The sequence below is a fragment of the Palaemon carinicauda genome, chromosome 14, assembly GCF_036898095.1.
Source record: "Palaemon carinicauda isolate YSFRI2023 chromosome 14, ASM3689809v2, whole genome shotgun sequence".
In the NCBI taxonomy this organism is placed as follows: domain Eukaryota; kingdom Metazoa; phylum Arthropoda; class Malacostraca; order Decapoda; family Palaemonidae; genus Palaemon; species Palaemon carinicauda.
The window spans coordinates 46495161-46513084 of NC_090738.1; the positions used below are offsets into that span (position 1 = coordinate 46495161).

At 43.9% G+C, this 17924-nt stretch overlaps 1 protein-coding gene across 3 annotated transcripts in view; it reads left to right on the top strand.

The window, feature by feature from the left end:
- The window catches only part of LOC137653568 (sec1 family domain-containing protein 2-like), a 261267-nt gene that overhangs the window by 81457 nt on the left and 161886 nt on the right, over nucleotides 1-17924 (top strand). For all 3 annotated transcript variants that reach the window (XM_068387077.1, XM_068387076.1, XM_068387078.1), the window contains exon 4: nucleotides 10685-10865. In XM_068387077.1, coding sequence (XP_068243178.1) covers nucleotides 10685-10865 — 181 coding nt within the window. The remainder of the gene's footprint in view (nucleotides 1-10684; nucleotides 10866-17924) is intronic.

Genomic DNA, 17924 nt, shown 5'->3' on the forward strand with positions numbered 1-17924 from the left:
TAATGTCACACAAAGCACCAACTTAACTTTGCGTGAATTTTGGAGGAGCCACTTCAATATCGTGCACTGCTTAAAGATCATTGATCAGGCTTGGGAGGGAGTAACTCGTCGGACCCTGAATTCCGCTTGGAAGAAGCTTTGGCCTGATGCTGTTGCTCCTAGAGATTTCGAAGGTTTTGGCCCCGAGAATGAACCTGTGCTTGCCGCCGAGGAAGACGTCGAAGAGATTATATCCTTTGGCAAGTCCATGGGTCTGGAGGTGGATGAAGATGATATCACCGAACTCGTTGATGAGCATCACGAAGAGCTCACCACTGAGGAACTCAAGGAGCTGCAAGCCATGCAGCATGATGAGTTCCAAGCGCAGTTGAGTGAGTCGTAGGAGATCGAGGAGGTAGGCGAAATCTTAGGTACGGCGGAAATAAAACAGATGTTGGCATATCATCAACATGTTGATTTCATCGACAAGCATCGCCCACAGAAACTTCAGGTTTGCCGCGTTGTTGCGCAGTCCGAAGATGTTTGCTTAACGCATTTTAGAAAAATCCTTAAAAGCCATACAAAGCAACTTTCACTCGATAGTTTCTTTAAGAAATCTCTACTAAAACGGTCTAGTGATCATGATGAAAAGAAAGAAAGTGAAGCAAAGAAAAGGAAGACCGAATCGAGTGAAAGTGATGAAAATTAAAAATAAGAAAAGAAAAATGTAAAAAAAAAATATAAAATTATAAAAATTATTATTTCATTATCATTATTCTTTTTTTTGGTTTGTAATATGTATTTATTATACAGGCATTGTATTAATGTATTGTGCAATTATGTGTAGCCATTTATTAAGGATTTATTATGGTTTTTAGGGTGAGGAACGAATTAAATCAATTACCATGTATTCTTATGGGAATATTTGCTCCAACATACGATCGTTTTAACATACGAAGTAGTTTCTGGAACGAATTAAGATCGTATGTAGAGGTATCACCGTATATCTAAAGGTTTGTATCGTTTGGAAAAATACAAATTATTTCCATATTAGTCATATTTGGCAGCAGCATTGGAATACCATAGATAAAAATAAGATGAGGGAAAGAATAAGTGTTATTACTCCTTGGAGGTATAACATGATGCCACGAAAGTGGGAGACTGCACTTTGTCGGCTTCGTGTTGGTCACACTCGTTTGACACAAGATTTTTATGACTGTCAGTATCAGTCACATTGCAATGAATGTTTGATCCCCTGACAGTGAGGCATTTATTGACTAAATGCCCCACTCTTTAGTGCCTAAGAAATAGATATCTGTGTGAGGTTCGAGGTAGGGATTTTGGGTTTGTCCTTGCCAAGATTCTTGGGCAAGATGTGCCCTACATTACTAGTGAAATTTTTAGATTTATTTCAGAAACAGGTCTTCTAAAAGCTATTGAACTTTCATACTAACCTGTGTGCTTTTGGGATTTTAATTGAATTTCCTTTTATAAGTTATTCATAACAAATGATATTGGCATCAATGACCTTCAATGTCAGGATCCTAGAAAACCCAAAATCAATCAATCAATATCATCATTTTGACTGGTACCTCCCAAGTTGTTCATATCCAACACTGACTCCAATTACCCAGGTTAATGCGAGACTTTTCGCATTGCTCTCCTCTCTCAGGAAGAGGTAACGGAACTACTTGCTGAGTGATTCCTTTAGGTTTTGTCTAGTGAAGTGTTAGCCTAGACTGACAGCTACTGCTGTGGTACCAGTTGCAGATGAGATGTCCCTTCAAGGGTAGAGTATATGCTGATGTTGAAGCCACCCTCCTCATCCTTTAGGAGGGAGTAACAGAACTCACCTAGTGACCTTTTCCCAGGACTCAGTCAGCCATTCCTTGATTTCAATAGGGCAGATTTTCTGACGTATTGGTAGTTATTCCATGAGTCTGGTAGGGCCGATTTCTTGGCATACTGAGAGCCATTAAGGTTCCCCCCCCCACACACCCAGAGATTGAGTACAGTACTCATATTGTCCAGGGAGAGTAGAATGTTTTGTCTATGTCCATGGTCCTTTCACTGTGACACTAGGCTGGCCCCAACTCTCCCATTCTGGTTAGGTAGGTCCCAAAAGACACATTACATTGGGAGACATAGAGAATGTATCTCCCTAGCCATAGCTATTTTCAGCTGGTCATGACTTCTTGTCCTACCTCTGTCTAAGAAGAGTTTGGATCATCCCCCTCAGGGAATAGCCCATACTCAAGAGAAACTGCAATCATTCTTACCTACCCAGGAGCTTGGTCCTGAGGTCGGTTGGTTGTCTTCCTTACAGCCAGGGCACACCGGCCTTCTACTGCTACCTGAGGAGGACATCTTGAGTCTATTCTGCTGTGGCAAGAGGTAGTTTTGCAGGCTCTTTCATCATGTCAATTACGGAGAGATGTTGGTTCTGCTTCCTAGTAAGGAGACTTCACTAAGACCCATTTCCTGCTCAATCCTATCCCTTATACAGACATTTGACTCTTTGATGCCTGGTTATGCTACTGAGGTCTTAAAGGGCCAGGCTATGCTACTGAGGCTTTTGAGGGCCAGGCTGTGCTACTGAGGTCATGGAGGGCCACGCTGTACTACTGTGGTTTTGGAGGCCCACGCTGTGTTACATTACAGGATTCAACATTAAGGATTTGAGTATTGCAACCATTTTTAGCACTAGCATGTTTCCTTCAAGGTCTGTGAGTCTTATGATGACGAGGCATTGAGGTCAGTGCAGGGCTCTGCTATCGACTAAGGCCTTGTAGCACTAACCTTGTCAGTGTCCACCTGGATCACCTGTTGATATACTTTGGACCATAAGCAGTATCTGAGAGTTTCAGACCATTTTTACCCCAGTACTTTAAAGACATTGCCCACAGACCCCTGGATCTCCTTACTTGGGTCCTTTGGTGGCAGCTCAGTAGTTTTGTGTCTCCTACTATTGTACCGGCTTAAGTGTTAAGAAAAGGTGAAATGACCAGTCCTTCTAAATTTTCTTGTTTTACTTTCGAGGGATGAAACAGCTGCAGCCATTATATGCTTGTTGGGCAACTGATGTCGGTCAGTTATGCTACGGAGAGACTTTCTAGTCTTGATGTCTGGTCTGACTCTCCCTTGTAGAGAGGGAAAGTACCATGAATTAGTACATGCTTCTTTTTTAGCCAGTACTGGCCAAGCCCCTAACAGTTTTTACATTTCTAGGATTAGCTGTGAGGAGGTTGTTGGAGTCACCTTCCTTGCTCCCATACCAGATCGGAAAGGAAGACATTTCCTGAGAAGAAACGAACCAATTAGTCTGGTTGCAGGGGTGCCCTCTTACGTAAGGATAAGTCTCTTATTTAAAGGATGATGGTTTGGATTCGTGTAGGAACAAATCACAGATTTTCAAAGTGCTGTCATTTGTGCTTTTCCTAATGATAAAAATCATAGTCATTTAAGTAACACTTCTTACTGCAACCCCCTCACTCATTCCTTGATCCAAAGGGCGGGAAGGTGGCTCGCCCTACTACCTCTGTTATCTACTGTACCTATTAAGTAGGTAACATTCAATGGCCTTTCCAGTTCACTTGTATAGTAGGAAAAATACAAATTACTTCATTTTTTTCAATATTAAACTTACCCGATAATCATGTAGCTGTCAACTCCGTTGCCCGACAGAATTCTATGGAGGGATACGCCAGCTATCACAATACTAGAAGGGGGTGTACTTACCAGCGCCACCTGTGGCCAGGTACTCAAGTACTTCTTGTTGACACCTCCTCAATTATTCCTCTGTCGTGCTTCCGGCAAGACGTTCTGGGATACGCTTATGATCTTCGAGTTTGTTCACGGCTAATTGGTGAAGTATTCTCTCAGATTTCGGCTGTCGCATTACTGGAAACCTTCTTATATTAGCTAGATAGCTTTTATATAGTCCTGATTAACGGTTAACGATCTTTTGCTTGATTTTGAAAACCCCTTTGGCTAACTCTTAGGATTCAAGATGTCTGACATTTCGCAAGCCCCCTCCCATAGACGATGTAGGTCTTGCAATAGGCGTATTCCGAAGGCCTCGGTAGATCCTCACACCGCTTGTTCTGACTGTAGGGACAGGCCCTGTCAGTTAGAAAATCGATGTGAGGAATGCGCCGGACTTTCGGAACTGGAATTTGTCCGTCTTTTAAAATATTCATCTAAGTTAGAGAGAGGTAGAGTTAGGAGGAGTTCTTCTCACTCTTCACTTTTTTCCTCACCTCATGATCCCCTACCTTTTCCTACCCCTGTAGTGGCTACCCCCGAACCTACTGTTTGCCCTCCGCCTGATATGTCTGTTGTTTTGCGTGCTATTCAGGCCTTAGGCGATAAAGTAGAGTCAGTGGTAAGTGACCATAAGTCTCTGATGGCCGAAGTCAAGGAACTTAAGGTCAAGAGTGCAGTGGGTGGAATTAGTGCCAGTGCTGTGACGAGTGCTAGTGTCAGTGCAGTGCCAAGTGCTAGTGTCAGTGCCAGTGTGGTGCGTGAGGATACTTCTGTGCGAGCCAGTCGTCCTCCCAGTCCGGGACCTCTTGCAAGCTCCCAAGCCCAGGGGAGAAGCAATGTCGAAGGGCATAAGGGTTCGGCAGGCCTTGTTAGGCGCACAGAAGTATCCTCGGTGGTTGCGGGCGTGTCTTCCAAAGACCGTCACTCCCACCTGCAGACGATTGAGCCCGTCTTTTTCTCGTCCGCTGATCATCTGTCAGGGAAGAAACGTTGGTCTCAGGTCTCGAGACCACTTAAACGCAGAGTCCAGTCCGCTAGTGCTCAGCCAGGTTGCAGTCATTGGCTCAGCTCTGACTCGCCGCAGTCATCTGTCGACTGCACTCCGCCCAAGAGGAGTAAGGTTCTGCCACAACAGAGCTCGACTGTTAAGGCTTTACCTCAGCCTACTGTAGTTTCTGCCGACCCTAAGTGGACTCTACTACAGTCCATGCAAGCACAGCTTTCGGACTTGATGCGTGAGTGTCGGGCTGAGAGTGTTGCGCCTCCGCCTCCGCCTACACTCCCTCCGCCTGCGCTCGCTCCGCCTGCGCTCGCTCCGCCTGCGCTTGCTCCGCCTGATCGCAGCTCCACCTGCCAGGCGTACGATGTTGAGCCACGGTCTGAGTTTGCTGTTCCCAGTGGTGTTCAGCCTCCGCCTTCTTTAAGGCAACCTTTGCTATGGGATCAGGAGGATTATACCTCTCTTCCTCCGCCTCCCCTTGCTGCTCCACCAGTGGTGCAACACTCGGTTGAGGTACAACAACCTCTCCCGTCCATGAGTCAGTCTCCTCAGCTCTCGCTGCAGCGAGCTCAACCATCCACAAGGCAAGCTCCACTACACCTTGGCCTTGCGCCTCAGGAGCCTCAGCTTGCGAGACATTTACCTTGTTCTGCGCAGCCTCAACCTCATCATGCTCCGCTCACACCACAGGAACAGGAACTTGCTACTCCGCTTCCACCAACCGCTCAGCTAGCGCAACCCTTGGGTTCAACCACTCATGCTAGGAGTCAGCCTCCTCCACCCATGCGCCTTCCTTCTGCTTCGTCTTTTATTCAGCCTTTGCAGTCTGAGCCTCAGGTTCTCCCTCAACAGTTACTTGAAGAGGAAACCACTAATGTTGTTCCTACTCGTTCTGACTCTGCTGTTCAGCATTCTTGTCCGATATCTTCGCTGCACTCTGGTGATGAGGCGTCTGATGATGAGGAGGCACACCTGGATCCCTCGTCAGACGTGGATGAATCCAAGCCTTCTCCACAGTCTATTGACTTTCGTAAGGTCTTGGCTCTGCTTAGGGAGGTTTACCCAGACCACTTTGTCTCTGCTATTCCCCGCTCTCCGCCATCTGAGTTTTCGCTGGGCATACAACAAGCTAAGTCCTCCTATACTAAGCTAGTCCTAGCAAGGTCCTCTAAGAGAGCATTAAGGATCTTAGGGGAGTGGCTGCAGACTAAACAACACCTTGGCAAAACTTCTTTCATGTTCCCGCCGACTAAGCTCACTTCGAAAGCGAGCGTTTGGTATGCCACAGGAGAAGCACCAGGCTTGGGAGTACCTGCCTCTGCCCAGGCTGACTTCTCAAGTCTGGTAGACTCGCCTCGGAGAACTGCAATGAGGCGCTCTAAGGTTTGCTGGACCTTCTCAGACCTTGATCACTTACTGAAAGGACTGTTTAGAGCATTTGAGATGTTCAACTTTCTTGACTGGTGCCTGGGGGCCCTCAGCAAGAAGACCTCTCCTGCGGACAAGGATTCTGCCATGCTATTAATGTCCTGCATGGATAAGGCCATTAGGGATGGATCTGGTGAGCTTGCGTCGATGTTTGTATCAGGGGTTTTGAAGAAAAGGGAACAGCTGTGTACCTTCCTTTCCTCCAGCATTACACCTTGCCAAAGGTCACAACTCCTTTTTGCTCCGCTCTCGAAGTTCCTCTTCCCCGAAGAGCTGGTTAAGGACTTGTCTGCTGCCCTGATACAAAAGGATACACACGATCTTGTAGCCTCATCGGCTCGTAAGTCTAAGGTTGCCACCTCAGTCCCCAAGACTTATCGCTCCCCAGTGGCTGATACCCCTGCTACGAGGTTCATACCGCCCTTTCGTGGTAGAGCCCCCAGCCGAGGAAGCTCCCGTCCAGACTCTTACAGGAGCAAGTCCAGGAAAGGCTCCAGGACATCTAAAGGAAAAAACTGACTCTCCGCATCTCCAGACAGCAGTAGGAGCCAGACTCAAGATCTTCTGGCGAGCCTGGGAGAAGAGAGGTGCAGACGCCCAGTCTGTCAGTTGGCTGAGGAACGGTTACAGGATTCCATTCTGCCTCAAACCACCTCTGACCACATCGCCCATCAATCTCTCTCCCAACTACAAAGAAGAGGACAAGAGGCTAGCATTGCACCAGGAGGTGTCGCTACTTGTGCAGAAGAAGGCAGTGGTTATAGTCCGGGACCATCAATCCCCGGGCTTCTACAACCGTCTCTTTCTTGTGGCCAAGAAGACAGGAGGTTGGAGACCGGTGCTGGACGTCAGCGCGCTCAACGCGTATGTCACCAAGCAGACGTTCACGATGGAGACGACGAAGTCGGTCTTAGCAGCGGTCAGGCAGGAGGACTGGATGGTTTCGTTGGACTTGAAAGATGCCTACTTTCACGTTCCTATTCATCCAGACTCCCAACCTTTCCTGAGATTCGTTTTTGGAAAGGTTGTCTACCAATTCCAAGCCCTGTGTTTTGGCCTAAGCACAGCTCCTATGGTCTTTACTCATCTGATGAGGAATATAGCAAAATTCCTACACTTATCGGACATCAGAGCCTCCCTCTACTTAGACGACTGGCTGTTGAGAGCCTCCACGAGTCGTCGCTGTCTGGAGAATCTCAATTGGACTTTAGACTTAATCAGAGAACTGGGTCTATTAGTCAACATAGAAAAGTCTCAACTCATTCCCTCCCAATCCATTGTGTACCTGGGAATGGAGATTCGGAGTCAGGATTTTCGGGCTTTTCCATCGGCCCCCAGGATCAGCCAAGCCCTAGAGTGCATCATGAGCATGCTGAAGAGGAGCAGTTGCTCGGTGAGACAGTGGATGAGTCTCACAGGGACCCTTTCATCACTGGCCCTGTTCGTCGAGCTAGGGAGACTCCACCTCCGCCCTCTTCAATTCCATCTTGCAGCTCATTGGGACAAGGGTTCGACTCTCGAAGCAGTCTCTATTCCAATCACCCAAGAGATGAAGACCACTCTCCTGTAGTGGAAGCACAACCTCCTTCTCAGGGAGGGTCTATCGTTGGCTATTCAGACCCCCAATCTTCATCTCTTCTCAGATGCATCGGACTCGGGCTGGGGTGCGACCTTGAACGGACGGGAATGCTCGGGAACGTGGAACGAAGAACAAGGATTACTCCACATCAACTGCAAGGAGCTACTAGCAGTTCATTTAGCCCTGTTGAACTTCAAGTCCCTCCTGCTAGGCAAAGTGGTGGAGGTGAACTCAGACAATACCACAGCCTTGGCTTACATCTCCAAGCAAGGAGGGACACATTCGAGGAGCCTATACGAGATCGCAAGGGACCTCCTCATTTGGTCAAGAGGTCTAAACCTCACTCTGGTCACGAGGTTCATTCAGGGCGATATGAACGTCTCAGCAGATCGCCTAAGCAGAAGGAATCAGGTCATTCCCACGGAATGGACCCTCCACAAGAGTGTGTGCAACAGACTTTGGACCTTGTGGGGTCAACCTACCATAGATCTGTTTGCCACCTCCATAACCAAGAGACTTCCGCTGTACTGTTCCCCTGTTCCAGACCCTGCAGCAGTTCATGTGGATGCTTTTCTACTGAACTGGTCCCATCTCGACCTGTACGCATTCCCACCGTTCAAGATAATAAACAAAGTTCTGCAGAAATTCATCTCACACGAAGGGACACGGCTGACGCTGGTTGCTCCCCTTTGGCCTGCAAGAGAATGGTTCACAGAGGTACTTCAATGGCTAGTCGACATCCCCAGGACTCTACCTCTAAGAGTGGACCTTCTACGTCAACCTCACGTAGACAGGTTGCACCCAAACCTCCACGCTCTTCGGCTGACTGCCTTCAGACTGTCGAAAGATTCGCTAGAGCTAGAGGCTTTTCGAAGGAGGCAGCCAGTGCGATTGCCAGAGCGAGAAGAGTTTCCACTCGTAGAGTCTACCAGTCTAAGTGGGAGGTCTTCCGAAGCTGGTGTAGAGCCAATTCAATATCCTCTACCAATACCTCTGTGACCCAAATAGCTGACTTCCTTCTACATCTTAGGAATGAGAGATCCCTTTCAGCCCCTACGATTAAAGGGTATAGGAGCATGTTGGCTTCAGTTCTCCGCCACAGAGGTTTGGACCTTTCTTCCAACAAGGACCTTCAAGACATTCTTAAGTCTTTTGAGACGTCTAAAGAGCGTCGTCTATCCACTCCAGGCTGGAACCTAGACGTTGTCTTAAGGTTCCTTATGTCACCTAGGTTCGAACCTCTCCAGTCAGCTTCCTTCAAGGACCTTACCCTCAAGACTCTTTTTCTCGTCTGCCTTGCAACAGCTAAGAGAGTCAGTGAGGTTCATGCCTTCAGCAAGAACATTGGTTTCACGACCGAATCTGCAACATGTTCTTTTCAGCTCGGATTCCTAGCAAAGAACGAACTTCCTTCACGTCCTTGGCCTAGATCGTTTGAAATACCTAGCCTCTCCAACATGGTAGGTAACGAACTAGAGAGAGTTCTTTGCCCTGTCAGAGCTCTCAAATTTTATCTTAAGAGGTCTAAACCTCTTCGAGGACAGTCAGAAGCCTTATGGTGTGCCATCAAGAAACCTTCGAGGCCCATGTCCAAGAATGGGGTTTCGTATTATATAAGGCTTCTGATTAGAGAAGCCCACTCTCACTTAAAGGAGGAAGACCTTGCATTGCTGAAGGTAAGGACCCACGAAGTAAGAGCCGTAGCTACTTCGATGGCCTTTAATAAAAACCGTTCTCTGCAGAGCATAATGGATGCAACCTATTGGAGGAGCAAGTCAGTGTTTGCATCATTTTATCTTAAAGATGTCCAGTCTCTTTACGAGAACTGCTACACCCTGGGACCATTCGTAGCAGCGAGTGCAGTAGTAGGTGAGGGCTCAGCCACTACATTCCCTTAATCCCATAACCTTTTTTAACCTTTCTCTTGAATGCTTTTATTGTTGTTTTTATGGTTGTTACGGTAGGCTAAGAAGCCTTCCGCATCCTTTTGATTTGGCGGGTGGTCTATTCATTCTTGAGAAGCGCCTGGGTTAGAGGTTTTGTAGAGGTCCTTTAGTAGGGGTTGCAACCCCATATACTTTGGCACCTTTGGGTTGATTCAGCCTCCAAGAGGAACGCTGCGCTCAGTAAGGAAGACGAACTTAAAAAAGAGGCAGAGTAACGGTTCAATTCGACTTCCTTACCAGGTACTTATTATTTCATTGTTATTTGAGATAACTGTTATATGAAATATGGGATACTTAGCTATCCTTTAATCTTGTACACTGGTTTTCACCCACCCCCCTGGGTGTGAATCAGCTACATGATTATCGGGTAAGTTTAATATTGAAAAATGTTATTTTTATTAGTAAAATAAATTTTTGAATATACTTACCCGATAATCATGATTTAATCGACCCTCCCTTCCTCCCCATAGAGAACCAGTGGACCGAGGAATAATTGAGGAGGTGTCAACAAGAAGTACTTGAGTACCTGGCCACAGGTGGCGCTGGTAAGTACACCCCCTTCTAGTATTGTGATAGCTGGCGTATCCCTCCATAGAATTCTGTCGGGCAACGGAGTTGACAGCTACATGATTATCGGGTAAGTATATTCAAAAATTTATTTTACTAATAAAAATAACATTTTTCAGTAAGGATGTAGTGATACTGTACTTTACAATATTTATTTGGGCGTTGATTACCTACATTCGTTGTAAACTGTTGCACCTATTCTTTACCGGGTTATTTCCCTTTTTTGAATATTTGTATGGATTAATGAAAAAATAGACGTATTTGTAGCATTTTTAATGCAGTGTGTTAGTTCTTCATATATGAAGCCTTTGGAACAATTGTAAATTTTTAAATTTCATTTAACTTGACAAAATTCCCCCTTGTTGAGTTAAATGCATTGGAGCTCTCATTCTAAATGACTGCTGTATTATTTCTTTTCAGAATTACACTGTGGAAATCATCTCTTTGCCTCTTGTAATCGTGCCGTACTCAGAAAACCTTTTCTTCATGCCCCCGTTTTCTGAAATTTACCCATTAATGGAAGGAGATGTCCAAAGAATAGCTAAACTACAGCAACAAAGTGTAACCAAAGGGGAAAGGATTAAAGTAGTTGAATCATTAGGTAAGCTTTTTTATAAAAATCTGGTTTCAGCTTGTACTCTTCAAATCCTCTTTATTCTTACACATATACAAACCTTTTGTCCTTTAGAATAGGGATATGTCTTCACCAGCACTGGAAGAGCCATTGAATCGTTAACAAGGTACAGTAGTAGGTTAATGACAGATGGCACAAGAGGAAAACCGCACCCACACACTAAAAGTTCCTTGGGACTTATAGTAATTACTCTAATCTTTTGGGAGGGAATGATGGTACTTATCCACTAACTGGCAACTTCGACATCAGCCAAGTGATGGTGAACTGACGTTATAGTTACTGCTGATTTACCAGGAGCATGTGAGTGGTTCTTCTCAGATGGAATATCAACGCCGTAGACTAGGAAAGGGTGGTAGAATGTGAATTTACCTTTTTTATTCCTATTGTGAAGATTGTTCCTTTCCTTGGTGCACATTCTGCGATACAGAAATTGCCCACCGATTGGTACCGTTGGGGTCGCTTAGCGATTGTGATCCTTGTGTTACAGCCACCATGGTTTCATCAGTTGTTGGTGAATGGTTGTACCTGGACCAGTATCTAGCCCCTTACGATAGGCCAATAGGAGTATCATTCATTGTTCCACCATGTGCCAATACAGAGCTTACTCATTGGTCAATACCTTTGAGATTGGTTAATGATCATGAGCCTGGTGCAACAGATACCACTGTATTATCAGTTGCAGATGGACAGTCCTCATTGAACCACTCTCCAAGACTGTACGGTAGGCCGATTAGGTTATCATTTACGTTACTCCTCTTGCTGTTACTGAGTGTAACCCAGATAGCCCACATAATGATTGGTACCTGTGGGGTTGTTTAGCAATCGTAAGCTTGGGGCAACAGCTGCTGCTATTCGCCTTGAAGCTGCTGTGGAGTTTTCTCACTGAATGGTATCTTCGATTTGGTCAGAAAGGTAAGAATTGTGCAACAGTGGCCACATTTTACACTAGTATATGGTGATCAGTCCTTCTGGACAGAATACCAGAAGAACCTATCACCACAAATCTCCTCATACTGCATAGGTTTCCTGATCCATTTGGATTTCATAGTTTGTTTGGTAGGGAGAGGAAACAAACTCAGAATGGGTGACAAGCACACAACCTCTTGTCTTGAGATACCATCGACTAATTGATGGTTTTCACGGTAGCAGCTTTTGGGTACAGAGGTGATAATTACTAGGGAGGGGAGTGTTGAGGTATAGGTGGAAGGGGTTGCCATATATCATTACTATATAAGTACTCCTTCATTCACCATGTGGGATCCTTCTAGGTCTTTGGTCATTCAAGGGAGACCACGGCCCAGACTTACTAGGCAATTACCATGTGGCTCAGGTTTAAGGAAGGTCGTGTCCTTCTCCAAATCTCAAAAATGATTACCAGCAACTTCTTCCACCAGAAGGAGTCTGGACCCTGCTTAATCTGTTCTTGCTCCTCCCAGGCTCAGTTCAGGAGGTTATTTGTCTATTAAGGAACAATGGAGAGGTATGTTCCCTGCTGTCGATAGGGGGTTTGGCATCAATGACCTTTGATGTTTTTGTCATATATTATGATGACATATATTCGGAAGGTTGCCTGCTGGGTCTGCAAAGTATTGTTTACCAATTTGACTCGCACTGCACTTGTTAACGAAGCGATAACGTAACATAAAATTTTGACTACAGCAGTAGAGAGCTCGTCACCAAACAAAGTGGTACTCTGCTTTGAGGAGTAGTAGGGCAGAGTAAGTACGTGGTCCGGTAGGCCTGTCATAAACTGGAAGAATCCCCTAAGGTAATCATCTTGATATTGAATGTTGGTTTAAATGTTCATTCTATAGTGTACATAGAACATTTGTATGATTGTTGATGTTTGTTTACGCGAGTAATTGTTTTGTTTTAGGAGTGGACAGCATTTACAATAATACGTCTTGGATGGTGATCACCTTTTGTTACATGTGCTTTATCCCTCCATGGGTTTTCTTTTAGGTAATTATTATAATTATGTTCAAAATGTTATGAAATATGACTTTAAGGTAGTGTGGTTTTGTGTCCCTACTTTAGTTTTGGTGAAACTAGTATTCTGTCATTGTAAGACATTTTTTTTTCTTTTAGGTGTTGACCGCAAGTCATGTACCAACTATTTTTCCCTGGTCTATTTAAATACGTTATACGATGCTGTGTGTTAGTGTATCTGTTCCGATTCTTTAATAATTTGCATTTACGGGGTAGTTCATTATTTTTGTTAATGTTAAGTTTAAAGTATTTTTGTGATAAATATATTTTTAAAGAAAATACAGTGATGCCTCTGCATACGAAAGTAATCCGTTCAGGATACGGTTTCATATGCTGATTTTTTCGTATCCTGAGTCGCGTTTTACATGTAAATAGCCTAATCTGTTCCAAGCCTTACGAAAAGACACCTTTTCTTTCATAAACATGCTAAACTGTAGTAATAAACATGCAATGCAGCCATTTCTATCATTCAATAATAAACCCAACCGTTAAAAACAGCCTAATCCATTCCAGAAACCACCATGAGATTATTCAATAATGTAGTTATTGCCTAGTTATCCCCTCCAAGCCCTAAGAAAACGGTCCGTTTTCTTTACTACTGTATAAAAGTTACGGTACTGTATGTAAAGCATTTGGATCAGTGAAGGTGTATTGTTACCTGTACACCTAAATTAAGGGTTGATACCCTGAAAAAAAAGGTACTGTACTCTCGGCGACGAGTTGGGATCTCGTAAGCTTTTCGTATCCTGAAAATTTTTTTCGTATACTGGGGCATAAAAATCTTTGTATCGCTTTTCGTATCTTGAATTTTTCTAAAGCAGAAACTTTCGTATCCAGAGGTATAACTGTAGTGTCTTTTCTGCAATATTTACCATTGCCTTGTTTATGAACCTGTTATGAAGGGAACAGTCTACTTCACCCTAGTGAATTAAGCCATAACAAGCTTCAACTATAAAATTCCTGTGACAGTTAGGATACCAGATAGCTCAAAATCAATCAATCGATCGGTAAAGGAATGCTCTCTTTTCATCCAAATTGATTCCATACCTACCTTCCATGTTCTATATATGGACATGCATGTAATAGAGGTGGAATGGTCATGGATGTTTATACTGGAAGTCCTTGTCTTTTGTCTCTGCACGAGTCGTCGCTGGGACGGAGCACGAGTCCATACCTCCTTTGGATGAACCAGTACTTGCCAAAATTTTAGTTAAAAATTTTGCCCCATACTCAGCTTCTAGAGATGAAGACTTCATGTTTTTTGTGACTTGAGAGACTTGCAGTGCATGCAGGCCTTCAGTTATTCTGAAAGTGTCTTTCATTCCTTGGGTATTCACACAAATGTTCACCTGAGTGCTTAGCTGTGGCCTCTTGGAATGACCTATTCAGTCTTTCCAGGATGAGATCAAGACTACTTCTTTCTCTTAATATGATCTGAGCAATGTGATTGAAGGGAGTTTGGTCTCATGCGCAAGCAAAGGATGTTGGAATGCTGTTTGACCAGGAATTATTCCTAGTGCTCATATCAGCAAACTGAGAGAGGTAGAACACCTGTTACTTATCAGTAAAAACTACTAAATCACTTATGGTAGCAAGGAATAACTCTTGACAAGGGAAAAGAGTAAGTTTGCTCTCTCTTTTTTGTCTTTTACCAATTCCTCCTTTCCCTTTCTTTTTTTGTCTTTAGACAATTCTTCTTATAAGGACGAATAGCAGTGGTAATTGCTCAGGTTGCCTCTCCTAAAAAGTTCTTCATGAATTCATGTGTCTGCTCTTCTCCTTTTTGAGGGTGTGACAAATCTCACCTGCTGACTGTTACCCTAAGGTTGGGTCAGGTGAATCCATTGGCCAGGTTAGGGTGGGCATGCTGCCACCTTCATTCCTGTAGGGACATAGAGGGAATGCCTTTGCCTTATGAAGCTGCTCTCCCTCTTCTGTAGGAGTATCGGGTCTCATCCTTTGACCGATGCCTTCAGGGGTGTTCAAATGTTTGTGAGCCTAATATGATGATTTCTCCTTGGATTGGATATTAGTGAAAGGTCTTGCCCAGTGTTAGGAATAATCTCTCGCAAGGATGATTATTAAGGATGTCGTAAAGCTTAAAATCCATACTATGATATGAGTGGTGATAGTATTCATATTTATTATTATTATCATTAAGGTCTTGCTATGTAATCACTCAGTAATATATATATCAGTAACATAAATGAATTGTAAATTCTGATGAATCTTCTGCAATGGATGTAAAATCTAATGAGTAGTGTTTTCATTATGTGTGAAAAATCCTGCTTACGTGAAGTTCAGAATGTTCAAAGAAGATTACATGGAGTTTAAAATGGAAATGATGTAATTTGGAATGAGTCAATTGCAAGAATATGTTTTATCTTAGTAAATAGGTGTTTCTTTGAGAAAATGTTTCTGTCAAGTGAATAGGAATATTTTTAGTTATCTCCTACAATATTATGAAAAAGTAAAATTCTATTACAAAGATCTGTTCAAGAAAAGTTTTGGGGCCAAGGATTGTGAGTACCACTTAACACTGTTATATTACTCGAACCAAAGAGTGGGGGTAGAAATACGCCAACGTTGCAAAAGGACACGCATCTGGTAAGTCTAGTGAAGACTCGGTGTCAACAAAAGATAAATTCCCTTCGGCTAATGATACAGTACTACTGTTCTATAGTGTTTTCTTGTATGTATCTAATCTTGATAATTAAGTATTGTGTTGAATTAAGAAAGTGATAATATAAGTGTTTTCAGTCTAGTACTAGTTTTTAGTTTAAGTTGCTGATGGTTACTAAAGTGGCTGACAGGTGGAAGTCAACATATAAGAGCCGGATTTGTATCTTGGAGCTGATTAGTCATGGAACATAGTAGCATCTTGCCTTGCAGCTTCTCCTGTGCACAGTAGGTTTGTTTTCATCAAGTTACAGTAACTTGTGTTCCTGCGTTTAGTGAAGTTTTAGAACGTTTATTTTTGTTCCAATCCTTGAAATGTCACCAAAAAACCCTGTCCTTCTATGGCTTCTGGTAGTGAGCCTAAGTAACTTAGGAAGATGCTGACCATAGTTGAGAAGGTGAAATTTCTAGACATGTTGAAAGATGGCAGAAGTTTGTGTCATGCTTCATGCTGGATAAATGCAGCACATGCACGAGGAGCAAGCAGGAGGTTGCTTACAGCGTCTCCTCACAACACTGCTGGTCTACGATCGAGCCTTAAACATTCATTTCGTCTACCCTTTTAGTGCATAGTGCTCTTTGACTTGTGTTTTATCCTTAATTCACAGTCATTTGAGTGTTTACTTATTAACTGGGAGTTATGAGTAATTATGTATGTCCAGTAAATCTGGGTATTTACATCTTTGCCCTGGACAGGATAGCAATGTTTTTGGCATCCTTATAAGCCTGGCAGACATGAACTCACACCCTCTATGTCCCTCTTGGCTAGACAAGAGATGTTCAAGAAAAATTCCATGTAACTATTGATGAGATTGGTCTTCCCTCCCAGTGGGAGAGTTATGCTTCTCGTCGCAGAAAACTTAAAGAGATTTCTACGTTGTGGAATCTCCTCCCGACGGGAGTTGGAGAAGACTCTCTTTCTAGGCAGTGAGAACTTCCGTTCAATATTACATGTTGAGAGTTATCGGAATCCTCATCTTCAAATGACACTCATTCAAGAGATTGCCGATTACGCAAAGCGAGACTTTGAGGAGCCAGGTCCCAGCTCATACAGGATGTTAAATGAACAGGCGTGTTCTCTAAGACAGTCCCATTGGCGGGAGCCTAGAGTTGAGAAAGCTTTTCCCTTAAGTCAAAAGGCAACAGTTTTGGATGAAGAAAGTCTACATATTACAACACATTCTCAGGAACCAAGTTTGCGTTATGATGAAAGGGTCCCCATGCTGAGGTTTCCTATACAGAGCCTTGAGAGATCCTATAAGCTTATAAAATGGGTGGCCAGACTGCATCAGCTGTGGTCACGTCTCAAGGTTTCCCAGAACTACTCATTCCTTTCACCCCACCCTCTTCTTCCCTACCTAGAGTAGGGAAGTCAAGTAAGAGATTCACCGATACCTACGCTTGTCAGGATTCAAGCAAGAGCATACTTCAGCCAGACTAAGCTCTATGCGCTGCCATCTCAGTGCGTGATGACGTCATCACATGCGTCAGCCTTGCTGCATGTGAAGAAAATTCTTCACGTACAAGACAAGCCCACAATTCATCCCAGGATATTCCCCGTAAAGATTGATCATATTCCAGCTTTAGGTGCGAGTACTTTTCTCTGCAACACAGTAAGGTTGAGGAACCGTCCCTTGGAAGTTCGGATGGTGGCCAAATTTATGTCCCACAAACATGATTGAAGAGCATAGAATGATTGATTGTTCAAGGGTTACCCCTACACGGATCATGTAAGGTGAAGTTGGGAAAGAAGTCTTTTACCCTACTGTATGCCTGCAATGGAACTCCAGTCTGACTTAGGAGTCAACCTGACTAAAAGGTATAGAAGAGTCCCGTGTCGAAGGCGAAACAGGGGCTTTTCAGGTAACAAGCCTTTGCTTGTAATGCACCAGCTGTGGAAGAAGTATATCTTGAGGCTGATCACGATGAACATAAAAGTAGATTCACCAAACCTGCCTCTGCCCCCTTATCTTGCCTTAATGTGCTTATGAATAAAAAAAAAGGGAGGACGTTCAAGACAAACAAGGTTTTTCTTATAACCCTGATTACTGAATTAATGCTAAACTAATGAGGACCACTGCTGTAAGCGTTAGCACTGACCCAACAGAAGTTAATCCTCTTTGAACTTTTAGGTCAGTATCAGAAATACCTGAAGCTACAAGGATTAACAACCTCATCCTTCACCTAAGAAACATGACAGAACCTACCCTAGAGAAACCTGTCACTGAGGACAAACCAGAAGACAGGATTCAGTCGCAAGCACAGAATCCTAAACTCAATTATGGCCCAAAACTCTTGAAACAAACGGAAAAGACGCTAAACCTATATAACATGCATCTTTGGAGAATTCTTTCAGAG